Source organism: Amblyraja radiata, chromosome 38, assembly GCF_010909765.2.
Source record: "Amblyraja radiata isolate CabotCenter1 chromosome 38, sAmbRad1.1.pri, whole genome shotgun sequence".
NCBI lineage: Eukaryota > Metazoa > Chordata > Chondrichthyes > Rajiformes > Rajidae > Amblyraja > Amblyraja radiata.
Window position 1 is genome coordinate 18,415,952 of NC_045993.1, and position 16,871 is coordinate 18,432,822.

At 50.0% G+C, this 16,871-nt stretch overlaps 1 protein-coding gene and 1 pseudogene across 1 annotated transcript in view; both read right to left on the minus strand.

Annotated features, from left to right (window-relative positions):
* Positions 1–3,939: 3,939 nt before the first annotated feature.
* On the minus strand, positions 3,940–4,047 carry LOC116967187 (annotated as a pseudogene).
* Positions 4,048–16,702: 12,655 nt separating this feature from the next.
* The window catches only part of LOC116967005 (alpha-2-macroglobulin-like protein 1), a 107,722-nt gene continuing 107,553 nt past the window's right edge, over positions 16,703–16,871 (minus strand). Inside the window, 1 exon segment of the mRNA XM_033013426.1 lies at positions 16,703–16,815. Within this exon segment, the coding sequence (XP_032869317.1) occupies positions 16,713–16,815 (103 nt within the window). The 3' untranslated portion in view covers positions 16,703–16,712.

Below are 16,871 nucleotides of genomic sequence, written 5' to 3' on the forward strand. Positions count from 1 at the left end.
CCAGGGGAGGAGACAGCTTCAAGCGGGGTTTGTCGTGGGGTGGGGGGGGGGGGGGGGGGTGGAGCATCGTGCAGCCGAGGAGGGAGGTGGCTTCAGGCGGGGTGAGTGAGTTGTCTTTCTGGTTGCAGCTCCTGTAAATGTTTACATCTGATAAGGAGAGGCTGATGGAGGGGGAAGACAAGGCAAGGCGAGCTAAAGTTGTGAAAATTGTCTTATTTATGCAGCGTGAAAACACACCATTTGGCCCAAATTACCCACACTGACCAACATGCCCATGTATACGAGTCCTACCTGCCTGTGCTTGTCCCAAATCCATCTGAACCTTCTAAAATCTTGTGCCTACCTCTTGGAGTTCGTTCTTGCCATTTTTGTTGCCCTTCCAGTTCCTCTTTCATTTTCCTGCTCTCACCTGAAACCTATGTTGTCTGGTTCTTGATTCTCCTCCTCTGGGTAAAAGACTGCATTTACCCAATCAAATCCTTCATGATCCCAACCTGCCCATCCTGTCCCTGTATCTCAGTCTCTGCTGTCCTGACTGTGATGCTGTTAACGCTCTCACTAATCTCAGCAATATTATATGCCTTCTCTTAGTTTTATGCTGTCCTCTGCCCTTATTAGACACGGTCGCCTGTCTCTCCTTAGAATCTTTCTTTCTCTGTGTCTTCTGAACTATTCCCAGAAACTCCAGCCATTACATTTTAAAAAAATCAAATAAACTTTATTCCAGTAAAATAAATTACAATACAGGAAAAACATTCCTAGGAGTTTTACTCGAGTCAAAGGAACGGATGGAGCCAGTCAGCTCCACCAGGGTCAGTGGTTGGTCCAGACTCTCCCGCTTGCTGTCCTCCAAGACCACGGTGATAGAGGACAGGAAGTTCAGGGAGGCGGTGCTGTCTGTGGACTTTCTGTCATACAAATCCGTGTAAAAGGATTTGCAGATTCTCAGCATGTCCGTCTGCGAGGATGCTACTGAGCCGTCCTCCTCCCTAAGGCTGTTGATCACAGAGCTCCCCCTGTGAACCTTATGGAAGAAGAAACGTGAGCACGTCTCATCCTGCTCCACATGGCGGACCCTGGATCGGAAGATGATCTTGGAGAATTCAGAGGTAAAGAGCCGAGCTTGCCAGTCCTTCACCTCCCTAAGCTCCTCCCTCACATCCACCCCTCTCGACTGCAGAAGGAGCAGTTGCTGCAAATCTGTCTGGAGTTGGCACAATTCCCTCTGCCTCTGTCTTGCTATCTGAACCCCATTAAATATGAAGAACCTCTTAATGTTCTCCTTGGTTGTTTACCACCAGAGTGTCGGGAGTCAAAGAGGGGCCTCACCGTTCTCCAACACGCGTTGTCCCTCTTTATCTCCTCAATGTTCTATGGGGCCAACAATTTCACATTTAACTTCCACGTCCCTCTGCCTGCCTTCCGGTCCTCCTGTACGTGACAGGAAGCCTAAAGGAGGCAGTGGTCAGAGAAGAACACCGGCGTGAGTTCGGTGTGTCTCACCGTGACAGCCTTCGTCGTGATGACGAAGTCTATCCGGGATCGGGCTGAACCGTCCGATCTCGACCAGGTGAACTGCGGCTGGGACCCGCCTGCAGGGTCGCTGAAGGCGTCGTGCAGCTTTGCGTCTTTTACCGTCTCCATCAGGAGCTTGGACGTGCTGTGCAGTCTGTGGTCGGCACTGCCGGATCGTCCAGCCGCATCAATGATGCAGTTGGGGTGGGAGATTGCAACCTTCACGTGGTCTGCCTTGTTTCGACATATGCAATCAACCCAGTGTGCACAATCAAATAAGATCAAATAGAACAAGTTGTCCTACAACTTTAGGCTGTGCACGCCATACGCAAGAAGAAGAAGAATTATGCAGTTGAAGTCACTGGCCAGAACGAGCTGCCGGGACGTAGCCAGCTGCTGGAGAACGGCCATCCGCTCGCTCTGCAAGGGTGAGGCATACACATTAATCAGCCAGAGGGGAGAACCACGGTACATTACATCCATCACAAGGTGACGCCACCCCCACCCCCCCCCCCCCAACAACCTCCCTGACTTCAGTGATGGTGAAACTCCCTCCCCGCCACCATCGTGACCACCTCCGATAGCAGCGGAGGTGTGGCAACCCACACTCCTGGAGAAAAGTTACATCTGCCTTGACCTTGGCCATGTATTGTAAGGCTGCGCACGTTTAAAGATGCAAGTTTGAGCTCCATTGTCTTTAGAGTCACTGACCGTCATCTAGTCCCCTCGTGCCCACCGCTTTGGTGAATTACAGCATTGTTTCGGGGCTCAGGTACTGGGTGCCAGTATCCTCAAGGAGGGGGGGGGGGTTCCCTCTGGCGTAACCGGGGTTGTTGTCGGAGGGACCCTCCTTGTTCTGCCCCTCTTCTGGGCGCTCCGTCTCCTGTAGCTGGGGTACGGTGGCTGATTCACTGCTCCCGGCCTCCCGGAGCTGGGGCCCATTGGGCGCTGCACTGCTCCCAGTCTCCCGGAGCTGGGGGTCAATAGGCATCTTCTTCTTTCATGTGGCGTGCACAGCCTAAAGTTGTTGGACAACTTATTCTATTTGATCATCCGTTTCTGCACGTCGAGTTGATTGCATTAGTCGAAACAGGGCGGACTACGTGAAGGTTGCAATCTCCCACCAGACAATAGGCATGGCTTTTTCCTTTTCCTCAACCGTTTTCTTCCTCTGCCTCCGTCGTCGGGTCCTTGATGTCGCCGCATCCTCCGACAAGGAGAGGTTGCTGGTCTCGGTCTGGTCAAGGACTCTTCTTCGACGTTCCCGTCCACTCTGGCCATGGCAGAATCTTCCGGTGTTTCCTACTTTTCACCACCTGCCATTCCTACTGCTGTTCCCCCTCTTCTATCGACCCTCTCTCCTGCACAGGGGGCTGGGGGTCTCCATCCGGCAGTTGGGGGCTCGAGGTGGTCGGACAGTCCTCATCCCTGTTCTCCCCTTCTGCTGGGGTCTTGGTAGTGGTGAGGGGTATCTCGCCCTCCCTGGGGGTGCTGGCAGCAGCCCCCCTTGTCACCTGTGCGTAGGTGCTGGCTCTTTTAGGGCAGGCCCTGTAAAGGTGGCCTGCCTCCCCACACAGGTTGCAGTTCTTGCTGGCCTGACAGTCCTTTGTCTCGTGGCCTTCCAGCTTGCAGTTCTTGCAGACAACTGTCCTTCAATAGGCCACCACAGCCTGGGTTGCCCAGCGTAGCTCATGTACCCACGGTTACCTCCAATAGCGAACACCAAGGGAGGGTGGATGATGGCTCCTTTCTCGTCCACCCTCAGCTTCACTTTTACTTGCCGCTTGCTCGTCCAGATTCCGAACAGGTCATTCACATCCACACAGTTCCCTGCTCCCTCCACATAACGAGCAAGGAAGGTGAGGACATCCACGATGGGCACATGTGGGTTGAACATGAGCACCGCGATCATCCTTTCCTTCTGCGTGTGGGGGGGGGGGGGAGGGGAGGGGGAGGGTGAAGAGCGGCTGCACCTTCAGCAGCGACAGTGGAGCTTCATTCCCCTTCTCCCATAAGTCTTCCATCAATGTCTGCCATCCCATCGGATACTTGAAGGTAACATCAAAGTATCCATTACCTGGGAATTCCGGGAGGCAGTAGATGTCCTTGGCCTCGAATTTGCAGACCTCCTAGACTTTCTTCACGAACAGGTCCCGTGAGAAGGGAACCCCCTTGCTGAGGTCATTCACACTAACTCGCAGGGTATTGCGGATACCCTGTACTCCCGCTCCAGTTGCTGCTGCCATTGTGACTGGATGAGGTGTTAGGCTGGTTATCCAACCAGCATGGATCCACCTCTAAGTCAGAAACTGACAAGACTCTTCGTCACCGACGTGACCTTCAATTTCGACCCACGACTCTTGTCCCGGGAGGACCGCCAGAACTGTTCTAATAAGTACAGCCAGTCTCTTTTACTCAAGTAGCAACGGATCCGTCCTGGGAGAACCGCCTTTTTGATCACGATCTCTCCCCTGCCGGGTAAGATAAGAACAGATACTACACTTGATCTTAGCCAAAAGGCCGAGAAGTTCAATTGACAGATACATGGATAGGACAGGTTTGCAGGGATATGGACCAAACACAGGCAGGTGGGACTAGTGTAGCTGGGACATGATGGTGGGTGTGGGCGAGTTGGGCCGAAGGGTCTGTTTCCACACTGAATTACTCTATGATTCTAATTCATCCAGCACTCATAGTTCGCAAGAGGAAATAACTAATCATTTGGTAAGCTGCATCTAATCAAACGTAGCCGACATGGTTTAATGAAAATTACGTGTGACAAAACTTGACAGGATGTGATAGGGAGTTGATCAGGGAAACCTGTAAATGTAGTGGGAAGGAACTGCAAATGCTGGTTTAAACCAAAGATAGACACAATAAGCTGGAGTAATTTAGCGGCTCAGATAGCATCTCTGGAGAAAATGAATTTGTTTTCTCCAGAGATACTGTCTGACCCGCTGAGTTACTGCAGCTTTTTGTGTCTATCTTCTGTAAATGTCGTGTGTATTTAGATCTCCAAAAGGCATTTGCCACAAATGAGGCTGCTGCAAAACAATGAAGAGCCCAAGATATTGGAGGAAGCGTGCTAACATGGACTTAAAGGTGGCAGGCATATAGAGAAAAAATGTTAGAATAAATGCGTGAAAACTGCAGATGGAATAAATCTGAAAAACAAAATGCTGGGAGTACTCGGGTCAGGCTGCAGCCGTAGCCAGAGAAACAGAATTCATGTTTCGTCAAAGACCCTTCGTCAGAACTGGAGAGGCGACAAAAGAAACTTGTAAAGCTGCACAGCTGGGTGGATGACTCTGATAGTGTAAAACCAGGTGGCCATGCGGATAAGCTGCACACAAAGTTATCTGGTCAAGGAGTGAATTTAGATTTAGATTTAGATTCCTTTATTGTCATTCAGACCTTTCGGTCTGAATGAAATTATGTTGCCTGCAGTCATACACAGAACCAATAAAAACAAAACATACAATAAACACAAATTAATCATCCACCACAGTGAGTTAACCAAGCACATCCTCACTGTGATGGAGGCAAAGTCTTAGTCTCCGTCTCTTCCCTCCTTGTTCTCCCTCTGCGCTGAGACGATCGATCCAGGCCGGAGATGCCGCCCTCCAGTCCAGCGGACCTCCGTGGTGATGTCGCCGCCGCCGAAAGCCGGAACGCCGTCTCCGCTCCGAGATGGCCTGCCACAGCATCAGCTCCGGGCCGCCGCCCCCGCCCCCGCTCCAGGCCGCCGCCCCAGCTCCGGGTCCCGCAGTCTCAGCTCCGAGCCCCGCTGCATCAGCTCCAGGCCGCCGCCGAAAGCCAGAACGCCGCACCAGCAAGTCGGGCCACCGCTGCCTCAGCCCCGAAGACGGCCAGCCTCTCGTTGGTGAGTCCTAGCTGGCTCTGCCTTTGGAGCCTCGGGGTCGGTCGCAGGCTGGAGGCCGCCAGCTCCACCATTAGGCCTCAGCGCAGACGGAGGCAGAGAAGGGGGATACGACACGAAAAAGTCGCATTCCCCCGAAGGAAGAGACAGAGAACTTGTTTCACCCCCCCCACCCACACAAACCAACAAACTAAAACTTAACCAAAACAAGACAAAAAAACAACAGAAAAAAGTAAAAACAGACGGACTGCAGGCGAACCGCAGCTGTTAACAGCGCCGCCACTTCCGGAGCGGTTAGGTAAAAAGACAAATAGACGAAATATCGTAGCAGTTGCAAAATGCAAAGCAAGAAGACATGTCTAGGAAGGAACGGCAAATGCTGTTTTAACCGAAGATAGACAAACGGGACAGGCTGCATCTCTGGAGGGAAGGAATGGGTGACATTTCAGGTGGAGACGCTTTTCAGACAAGACATGTCTGGCAGGTCAGCATTGACATGCCCTCCACTTTTCGATAGAGATTTAAAAACACAAGCCAACCCAATTATCACAAATGTGCAACTGATACTAACAGAGGAATCAAGGTACCCAAGATTATTGAATTTAGTTCAAGCCCAGAGGACTGCCATGAGCCCAAATGGAAGGTGAGATGCCATTACTCAAGATTGCTTTGAGCCTCATTGCAACAGTGCAGGAAGTCACAGAATGTTCAGTCACTCCCACATCCAAGAGTCAGAATTAGATAACATGAAGCTCAGGAGTGCCCCATGGAGTGAACACAGGTGCTCCGCAAAGTAGAAACCCTACGCCTGTTTGGTTTCTCCGTGTAGAGGAGACCACGTCGTGAACACAGGGAAAGGAGCAGAGGGGGGAAAGGAGAGACAGTGAGAGAAAGGGAAGAACGCAGTAGAGAGGGAGGGGGTGAGTGGGAGTTGAGTGTTAAAGAAGGAGAGGGAAGAGGGCAAGATACTTTCCACACTTTCCTCTTCATCTCAATCGCATGCAGTGGCGAGTGGAGTGCCGCAAGGCTCGGTGTTGGGTCCGCAACTGATTACAATATATATTAATGATTTGGAAGAGAGAATTAGGAGCAACACTAGCAAGTTTGCGGATGACACAAAGCTGGGTGGCAGTGTGAACTGTGAAGAGGATATTAGGAGGTTGCAGGGTGACCTGAACAGGTTGAGTGAGTGGGCAGATGCATGGCAGATGCAGTATAATATAGATAAATGTGAGGTTATCCACTTTGGTGGCAAAAACAAGGGGGCAGATTATTATCTCAATGGGTTTAGGTTAGGTAAGGGTGAGGTGCAGCGAGACCTGGTCGTCCTTGTACACCGGTCACTGAAAGTTGGCTTACAGGTACAGCAGGCAGTGAAGAAACCTAATGGAATGTTGGCCTTCATAACAAGAGGATTTCAGTAGAGTAAAGAGTTCTTCTGCAGTTGTATTGGGCTCTGGTGAGACCACATCTGGAGTATTGTGTACAGTTTTAGTCTCCTAATTTGAGGAAGGACATCCTTGTGATTGATGCAGTGCAGCGAAGGTTCACGAGATTGATCCCTGAGATGGCGGGACTGTCATATGAGGAAAGATTGAAAACACTAGGTTTGTATTCACTGGAGTTCAGAAGGATGAGGGGGTTCTTATAGAACATATAAAAGTACTAGACCCGTTGGGTCCCAGTATCACATGGGAGGGCTGGTCACCCAATGCAATATTCCACCTCTCCACCAATTCCAATATTTCTGGCCAGTTGTGAGGGGGGGGGGGGGTGCCCTCTCTGTTGCGCTAGTATGAGTATTGTGGGCCAAAGGTACTGGTTTCATGAGGGCTAGTATGGAGTTTGTGGGCTGAATGGATTCTTGGGCTGGCAGCTCCGTCACTGAGGCCAGGCAGCTCAGTCACTGAGGCCTGGCAGTACAGTCACTCGGACCTGGCAGGCTGGCAGCTGAGAAACTGCCCGAAATTCTGCCCAAAACAGATGACAGACTATGTGAGAGAGAAGGGGGAGATGGTGGACTGAATGGATTATTGGGCTGGCAGTTCACTTACTCACGGCTGGTGGGTTGGCAGTTCACTTACTCGCGGCTCGTGGTCTGGCAGTGCAGTCACTCACGCCTGGTACGCTGGCAGTTCACTCAGTCTCCCCTCCTCTCTTCACCCCCCACTCTGATCCTTGCCATTCCCCTCCCCCCCCCACACATTCTGTGCATCTCCCCACAACCTCCCCCCATGCACTCTTAATGGCACTACCACAGAGCAGCCACCATTAGGTTCCCATTGTGATGAAGAACACGCAGGCATCAAAAGTGCATAAAGAATTTATTAAAGTTTAAAATGCGAATGACTTAAAATATAAGAATAAGTTAAATGTTAAAGATGAGAATTATTAAGTTCTTTCTTGTTGTGTCTCTTGTTGTGTTCTGCTGCTCACTGCCTCTTGATGACTATTTCCTGTTGATAAAAAAAGACAATGTTAATATAGAGAAAGTCAACGGTCAAATTTTAAGAAAGAAAATCTGAGAATTTATCTCAGAAGTTATCATTCAATGAAGCATGCTTTTAATGACAACATTCTTGGTCGATGTTCCATCCTTCAGGAAAACCTTACCATTTCCCTTCATCTTTCCTCGGCTAAGAGCCACATATAGTTGTCCATGCTGAAATACCGGTTTGTTGAGGTAGATCAACACTTTCTGCATTGTTTGTCCTTGTGCTTTATGGATCGTCATAGCAAAACTTGATTAAATGGGGAATTGGGTCTGCTGAAGGGGAATGTCTTCACCTTCAGTCAAATGAGTGCTATCCTAGGAATGAGAACAATTGAATCTTTGAAGGCTCACATGTTGATTCTTGCAACAATCAGATTATTGTGTAGCCACAATCCACAATCATCCTCGTTCCATTGCATAGCTTTGGCGGTTCCAAGTTTCTCATTAATATGATTGGAGATCCTTTTTTCAACTACAATATGTGTGGTGGTAATCCAGAGAGCTCGAGTGAATCGAGGAATTCTGTTGGGATGTGAGTATCATGAGTTTCATCAGTGACTCCTTAACGATTGCAAGGAAGCGTCTGATGCATGTAGAATTGATGCTTCTCATGGTATCGTTGTGAGGAACCAAGATACAAGTGTTGGAGAATAATTCGGCAGGATTGTCAAATGTGGGATAGATGAAATCAATAAAATCCTCCAGTGTTTCTGCTGATAGAAGCATGTCTTGTGGGATTTCAATTTCATCGTCTTCATTCTTTAAAATCTTGTTTTCTCCAACTTTCAACAAAAATTGAGAATAGTCGCCATCTCCCTCTGTCAATCGCATATTTGTGTACAATTGAAACTTGGTGAAAAGTCTCCACAAGGGGGATTTCTTGATGCAGGCATTTTCAACATTAGCACCATTTCCCCTTTTCACCACAGCAAGTAATTGTCGAAAATCGCCACAACAAATGACACAAACGCCACCAAAAGGCTTAGTGTTGCTGCAGACATCTTGAAGAGTTCTGTCCACTGCTTCAAAGCTTTCTCGCCTAATCATTGGACATTGATCCCAAACAATGACTTTCACTTGCCTCATGAAATGTGCCGTCTTAGAGATCTTCTCGATGTTGCACAATGTATCGTCGGCCACTTGGATGGGTATCTTGAATCGAGAATGAGCAATTCTTCCACCAGGCATTAATGTAGCTGCTACCCCAGAGGATGCTACAGCAAGAGCCACATCACATTGACATCTATCTTTGGAGAGGATCAAATTGGTGATAAATGTGTTTCCTGTTCCTCCTGGTGCTTCAATGAAAAACATTGAAGGGAGATTCCTGTTCAAGGAGTTGCACACCTGGCCATACACTGCTCTCTGCTCATCATTCAGCAGAGGCACATTCTCCTCAACAAACTGCTGTTGTTCATTTCTATCGTTTTGCAATTCCTGCAGCAATTCTGGATTGTCACCATCAAGGTGCATCCTTGCATTTCTTGGTTGTGGCAAATTAAAGAATTCCATTGTTTTGTTGTAATTCTCAAGCTTGTCTTGATAATACAACAGAGCCTGATCATGATGCTTCTCTTCAATCACAATATTAGGATCATTCATTGTTCTCCGTTCTCCTTCAAGGTAATCTTCAGACATTGAATTCTTGAAGTCATCCCATAATTGTTGAGGATCGTTGATCACAGTATTCGTCAAGAAAACAACAAACAAATCATACACACACACACACGCACATACACACACGCACGCACACACACACGCACACACACACACACCCACACACACACACACACACACACACACACACACACACACACACACACACACACACACACACACACACACACGCACACGCACACGCACACGCACAATACTAAAATGCCAAGTAACTTCAGAACGTGGTGAATATACAGTGTGTAAAACGAATGTTTAAAGCCTCCTGTCGAGGCTCCTGCTGAAGCAAAAACGTGCTTTAAATAACATCCAAGAAATACACTCACCATAGACAGAGCAGTAAGCTCTCTTGAATTATTCAAAGGGGCCTGCACTCGGCGCCATATTGATGTCACCCTCTTGCTTCTTGCCATGAACTGGAAATGACGTACTCAGCGCCAGCTGACCGTAAATGACGACATCGGCACCATCTTGCAACTAAGCGAAAATCACAGAACGAGCGCCAATTTTGAAATTAAGCAAAATACTGATCTAATAAAATATTTATTCACGCTTTATCCATCCGAAAACTGTTGCAAGCAAGTCCTTTAAAAGCCAAGCCAATTGGGCAAAAACACTTAGCAAGCCAACACAAGACATTCGTTAGCTGAAAACACTTTAAAAAGCCACTTAGCAAGCCAACAAAAGACATTCGTTCAAAAGGGAACTGCAGATGCTGGAATATCGAAGGTACACAAAATTGCTGGGGAAACTCAGCGGGTGCAGCAGCACCAATGGAGCGAAGGAAATAGGCGACGTTTCGGGCTATTCGTTTGCTGAAAGCACTTGAAAAAGCCAATTAGGGCAAAAACGCTTAGCAAGCCAACAAAAAACATTTGTTTGCTGAAAGCACTTAAAAAAGCCAATTAGGGCAAAAACACTTAGCAAGCCAACAAAAGACATTTGTTTGCTAAAAGCACTTTTAAAAGCCAATTAGGGCATAAACACTTAGCAAGCCCACAACACACATTTGCTGAAAACCACTTCCCGGGGACTCACCGTGAAGTAGACTGGCGTTCAGTGTTATTCACAGCTCAGAGTGCTGTGATCCTCTCGCTTCCTCCGTCTGGCAGAGACAGAGTGAAGTGCGACACTTGCGGGTTTTATAGTCCCTCCCCCCGCAGCCAGCAGAGAGAATGGAGAATTTTTCAAAAACAATAATATCTCTCTGATTTATCATCCATGGGTAAAATCCTCCTGTCCAGTCCGGCGGAGGGGGGCTCTGAGCAATGCGTTTTCTCGGCAATCAAAGCACAGCGAGTCAAAAGCGGTCAAGATATTACATTTAGTAATATAGTTGTGGAGGAGTCACTGTGGTGGATGTTTATGTTAAAATATATTTTGTGTGTTCTGTTGCTTTTTATTTGTATGACTGACTTGGCAAATGAAATTCCTCGTATGTTGCTAAACATACTTGGCTAATAAAATATTACTGTGATTATGATTGTGATGCTTTGGTTGGCATGGACTCGGTAGGCAGAAGAGTCTGTTTTCCACGTGGTATCTCTAAACTAAACGACACATGTCCACCGTGTTTATATTTGCCGTGGAAACTAACCGTGGGTTATAGTGTTTAAGAAAGAAGTGCAGATGCTGGAAAAATCGAAGGTCGACAAAAGATGCTGGAGAAACTCAGCGGGTGAGGCAGCATCTATGGGGAGAAGGAATTGGTCGAGACCTTTCTTTACTGTGGTGGGGGGGGGGGGCGGGAAAAAGAAAGGAAGGAGAAGGAGACAGTAGAACTTGCGGGAGAACTGGGAAGGGGGAGGGAAAGGAGGGAGAAACCTAAATGTTTTGCCCTAATCTAAAATTAGAGAAGTCACTGTTCATACACTGAGGTGTAAACTACCCAAGCGAAATATGAGGTGTTGTTCCTCCAATTTGAGTTGGACCTCACTCTGGCGATGGAGGAGGCGCAGAACAGAAAGGTCAGATTGGGAATGGGAGGAGGCAGCACAGGCTCGGCTGAACACCTCCGCTCCCTCCGTCTTAACCAACCTGATCGCCCGGTTGTTCAGCACTTCAACTCCCCCCCCCTCCCATCCCCCCCCTCCCATCCCCCCCCCCCCACATCAGTCTGAAGAAGGGTATCCGCCCGAAACGTTGCCGGTTCCTTCTCTCCATAGATGCTGCCCCCGCTGAGTTTCTTCAGCATGTTATGTCTGCCAGCGGGGTCTAGTGACCGCGAGCCTCCAACTGTTGCCACGACTTCACTGCATCGGATAATTCCACTTCCTGCTTCTTTCCGCGACCCAACCGCCTACAGAATATGTACCACTTCTCTCGTGTTGTCCGATCTCATTCTCCTCTCTAGTTTGATGCCACTTCCCTGTCTCCTCATCACTCTCTTGCGTGAGATCTTCTTCTTATCGAGTCCACACACAAGATTAGAAGTTGTTCAGCCAGAGCTGAACACACTTCTCGGCATCTGCACAATGGTGTCTGGCTTGCGCTTCTTGTGCTTCTTGTGCGTGGTGGTGGAAAGATTGGTTGAAACAGGGCCGCGACGTGAACGCTCTTTCCTTGGCCCCTTGCGTGAGATGTTCCCATGTCTTGAATCATCTGAGTTCAGTCCACACCACTCTCTGACCCGCCGCTCCAGTACACTGTGAACAGTCCCACCCCCCTCCCGGACACGCTCAGGATCCTTTCATCCCGTGCAGGTGTCTGCTCGCACTGAGCCCTCCCGTGTTATCTCATTCCACTTCATTGTGGTCTGATGCGGCTCATGTCCATGGTCTGATCACTTTCTCCTGTATGGTCCACTGCGCCTTTCACTAACCGCCTGACCTCAGTATCCAGCACAGTCCAATCTCACTCGACCTTATCACCTGCGTGTTATAATCCGGCTCTGCTTCGTGGCCTGAATGGGAATCTGGGTGCTTATGTAAAGTGATACTTGTACGGATCTGTATACAAAATGAATTTCACTGCACCTCTGTACAGGTGACAATAAAGTTCAATTGAACCATTGAAACTTGAGATGTGATAAACACAAAGGGCTGGAGCAACTCAACGGGTCAAGCATCTTCTCCGGAGAAACAAAATGGGTGACGTTTTCGGTCAGGACTATTTTCGAAGAAAGGTCTGAAGATGAGTCCTTACCTGTAACGTCACCCACCACGTTTCTCCAGAGACGTTGTCTGACTCGCTGAGATATTCCAGCACTCTATGTCTATCTTTAGCATTAATCAGCATCTGCGGTTCATTGTTTCCTCCCTTCACGGATGAAGATCTTGATCTTCTAAATGCTCAGATCCAGGTAGTTTTTGCTGCTCCTTTCTGGCTTCTTTGGGCCGGGAGTCCATGTCCGGGCTGAGCACATCGTTCGTGGTGTGGCCATGGATTGCTCTGTGTTTTATGTGTATCGCCTTATCCACTCCCGGTGATTTCATTACACGAACCTGTTTCATCTGATCAGAGACTCTGGCCTGATCCAGCTCTCCTCAACTGACGAACCATGCTCTTAACCCCGTCATGGTTGGCCCGTCTTCTTTAGACTTTAAAGATATCCAGCGTGGAGATAGGTCCTTCGGTCGACCGATTCCACGCCGACCAGCGATCCCCATACAATAGTTCTATTCTACACACTTAATGTATAATTTACAGAAGCCAATTATCCTATAAATAAACCTGTAAATCTTTGGGACGTGGGATGAAACAGGGGCACACGGAAAAACCCACGAAGAAAGATCACTACTAATGCCTCCACAACCTCCACAGCTACCTGTAGTCTACCTTGTGCAGGTGACGTAAGGGCCTGTCCCACGAGCATGCGACTTGCATGCGGCAAGCGCAACCAAACCAGAAGCGGGGGCCACGCGGTCGAGTGAGTGACGTGAAGATCGTGCGAAGTCCGCGGGAAGTTCGCGAGTGAGGTACTGCGTCGAGATGCTGCGCACGCCCGTCGAGGCGGTGCGTAGGGCGTCGAGGCGGCTGCGGGCCGGCAGGCCGTTGCCGCGCGGAATTTTTGAACACGGTCAGTTTTTCGGAGCCCCGCGGGATGTCGGGATCAGCGCCGCACAACTCCATTCGGCTCCGGCAATCGAAGTGGGACCGGCCCCGCGAAGCCGTACGGCTCAAGCAACCACATTAGGTCGCGCTTGCCGCATGGCGTCGCATGCTGGTGGGACAGGCCCTTAAGTAACAGCAACTACACTAACTTCAGCTCGCTGACACTGATGAATTTCTGGCCTGTTGCTGATGTATTTACTGTAAAAACAGACACAAAAACCTTATTCTGTCCATCCACCATTTTGTTGTTCCCCATCACGACTTCTCCAGGTTCATTTCAAGCTGTCCAGTGTCCACCCATGTTCCCGCATGGACCTGAGATCCACCAGCCACAGATCCATTCTCTACCATGGTCTGTGATGAGCTGCAACTGGACACAATTCCCATAGATACAGTCGTCAGGGACACCAGCAGTATCCCTGACTTCCCACATCCTGCAGGAGGAACATTGCGCCACTCTAGAAACATAGAAACATAGAAATTAGGTGCAGGAGTAGGCCATTCGGCCCTTCGAGCCTGCACCACCATTCAATATGATCATGGCTGATCATCCAACTCAGTATCCCGTACCTGCCTTCTCTCCATACCCTCTGATCCCCTTAGCCACACGGGCCTCTACTTGCCATATCCTCTGTACTAAAACCAAATGGAGAGATAGTCACACACAGGAACCAGCAGACCGTGCCTGTAGCCGAATCCTCTTGAGCCAAAACCTCACACTTGGGGCATTACGGGGTAGTCACTGGAAGTGTCTTGAAAGCAGTCAGTATTACGGTTTAGAGGTTTATTGCCCAAACGCAGATAAGTGGGACTCGTGTAGCTGGGACATGTTGGCTGGTGTGGGCAAGTTGGGCTGAAGGGCCTGTTTCCACACTGTGTCACTCCATGACGTGCAGGGAGGCAAGCATGGGCGAAAATCCTGGGGGGACGGGCACGTACCCCCCGTGCTTTGAGAGGTGGGAGACAATCCCCCCCAATGTTTTGTAATCAGCCGCTTTCTAACTCCATCCGGCGCGGCTTAAAATCAAACTGCTGCATCGAGCCTCCCGATGTTGAAGCCCCCGCGGGACGAAGAAAGGCCCCGCGAACGGGCCGATTGAAGCCCCACGATGTGATTCGGGGCGGACGACGCTGCTGTTGCTGGAGTCGGTCACCAACCAGGTCGGCTCCTGATGTTACCGGCCACAGGGCCCACGCATGCGCACGTGTGTGTGTCTGTGTGTGTGCGCGCGCGAGCAAGAAATTGTGCCCCCCCCCCCAACAGGCAAGAATTAGTCTTGGCATCATGTTCAGCAAGTGCATGGTGGGCCGTAGGGCCTGTTCCTGTGCTGATCTGTTCTATGAAACTGCGGTTGATGGAATCTTGAGCAGGTAACAACGTGCTGGAGGAACAGCATCTGTGGAGGGAATGGACGGATGATATTTCACGACGAGGTTCTCCTACAGACTGCTCCATTCCCTCAGACGCTGTCTGACTCGTAGAGTTCCTCCAGCACTTTGTGTTTTGCGGGAAGATAGTAGGGGAGCGAGGGGGATTAGGGAGAGGAGGGAGGAACAGGAACAGGAGATTGAGAAGGGAGGGGAGGCGGGGAGACATGGTAGAGGGGGAGGGTTGACAGAAAATAAGCGGACAAAGAGAAGAGAAATAAAGCAAGGAAGGGAGTGGGAAGGAATGAGGGCAGGAAAACGAAAGAGGAACTGCAGAGAATGACGAGGAGCCAGAGGGGTACCAAGATGGGGACAAAGAAAGGTGCTTAGAAGCGGAGTGGGGGTGGAAGGGATGATCAAAGAGGGAGAGGGACAAAGAAATGGACAGAGGGAGAGAACGAGAGGGAGCGGGTGAGAGGGATGGGGAGAGTAAAATAAAGAGTGGAGAGAATGGGAGAAGGGAAGGGAGAAGAAGGTAGCAAGAGGGAGAGAGAGTGATGGAGTGAGCAAAGGGGAGTAGCGGCGGGAGTGAATAGGGGGAGCAGATGGAGCAGAGAGAGGGGGTAGCAAGAGGTGATTGAGGTGCGACGAGGGAGAGATCGAGGTGAGAGAGGATGGGGAGAGAAATGGAAGAGAGTGTGTGAGACAACCAGATTGAGAGGCAGGTGAAGTGAAGGGGGATGGACATAGTGACAGGGAGGTGGGAGAGGCAGGATGGCGAGTGTGAGAGAGGGCAGAGGGAAGGATAAGGGTTGATTGGTGGAGAGACAGAGCTATGGAGGCGAGGGAGAAATGGACCAGAGCGAGAAAGAAAGGAGAACGAATGTCGGGGATGTGTGGGGGAAGTGTGTAGGAATAGTGGGCAGAGAGAGGTAAGTGGAGGGAGAGAGAGGGTGAGTGGGGGAAAGAGTGGGTGTGGGGAAGAGAGGAGAGTGGAGGAAAGAAGGAGAGTGAAGGGGCAGGGAGAGTTGGGGAAAGAGAGTGGGACAGAGGACGGAGGACAGAGAGGGAGAGCGGGGCAGAGAGATGGGGAGTGGGCAGAGATAGGAAGAGTGGGGGGAGGGGCAGAGAGAGGGAGAAAGAGAGTTGGTTGGAGGACAGAGAGGGATGGGGGCAGAGAGATAGAGAGTGGAGGAGGGACAGAGAGAGGGAGAGTGGGGGGGGGGGCAGAGAGAGGGAGAGTGGGGGGGAGGGGCAGGGAGAATGGGGGGGGGGGGGCAGGCAGAGGGAGTGCACAGAGAAGCAAGGTGAACACTGCTGAAAACTTACTTTGTGCGGCCTCACAAACGTCTTGTACAACTGCAACATAACGTCCCAACAGGAAGACTCCATTCCCAGGCTGACAAAGACCAATGTACCAAAACCTTCTTCCCAACGTATCTACCCTTGATGGCACTTTCAGGGAACTGTGTCTTGGCACCAGAGCCCACTGTGGTGAAGGAGCGTGCGTGCGTATGTATGCCGTATGCACATTTGTGTGTGTATGTACATGTGTGTGTGTGTGTACATATGTGTGTGTGTGTGTACATGTGTGGATATGCTTGTGTGCGTATTTACATGTGCGACCTACGTGCCACTGGAGTAGTGCCCCAAGCAAGGGTGTTCGAGTGAGCAGGTGTGCACAGGATGGGGAGGTGAGGATTGAGCAGAGACATGAGGAGGATTGATTTAGTCATTTATTGAGGCTGATTCTTGGTTGGAGATTGTTTTCGGCTTCTGTCCGGCGCTGGGAGCCTCTGTGTCCATTCCACTCGACCCGCGGCCTCCTCCACTGTCAACACAGAGCACGGACTGTGAGTTTGGCCCATTTTCTGACCTGGCCTTGCC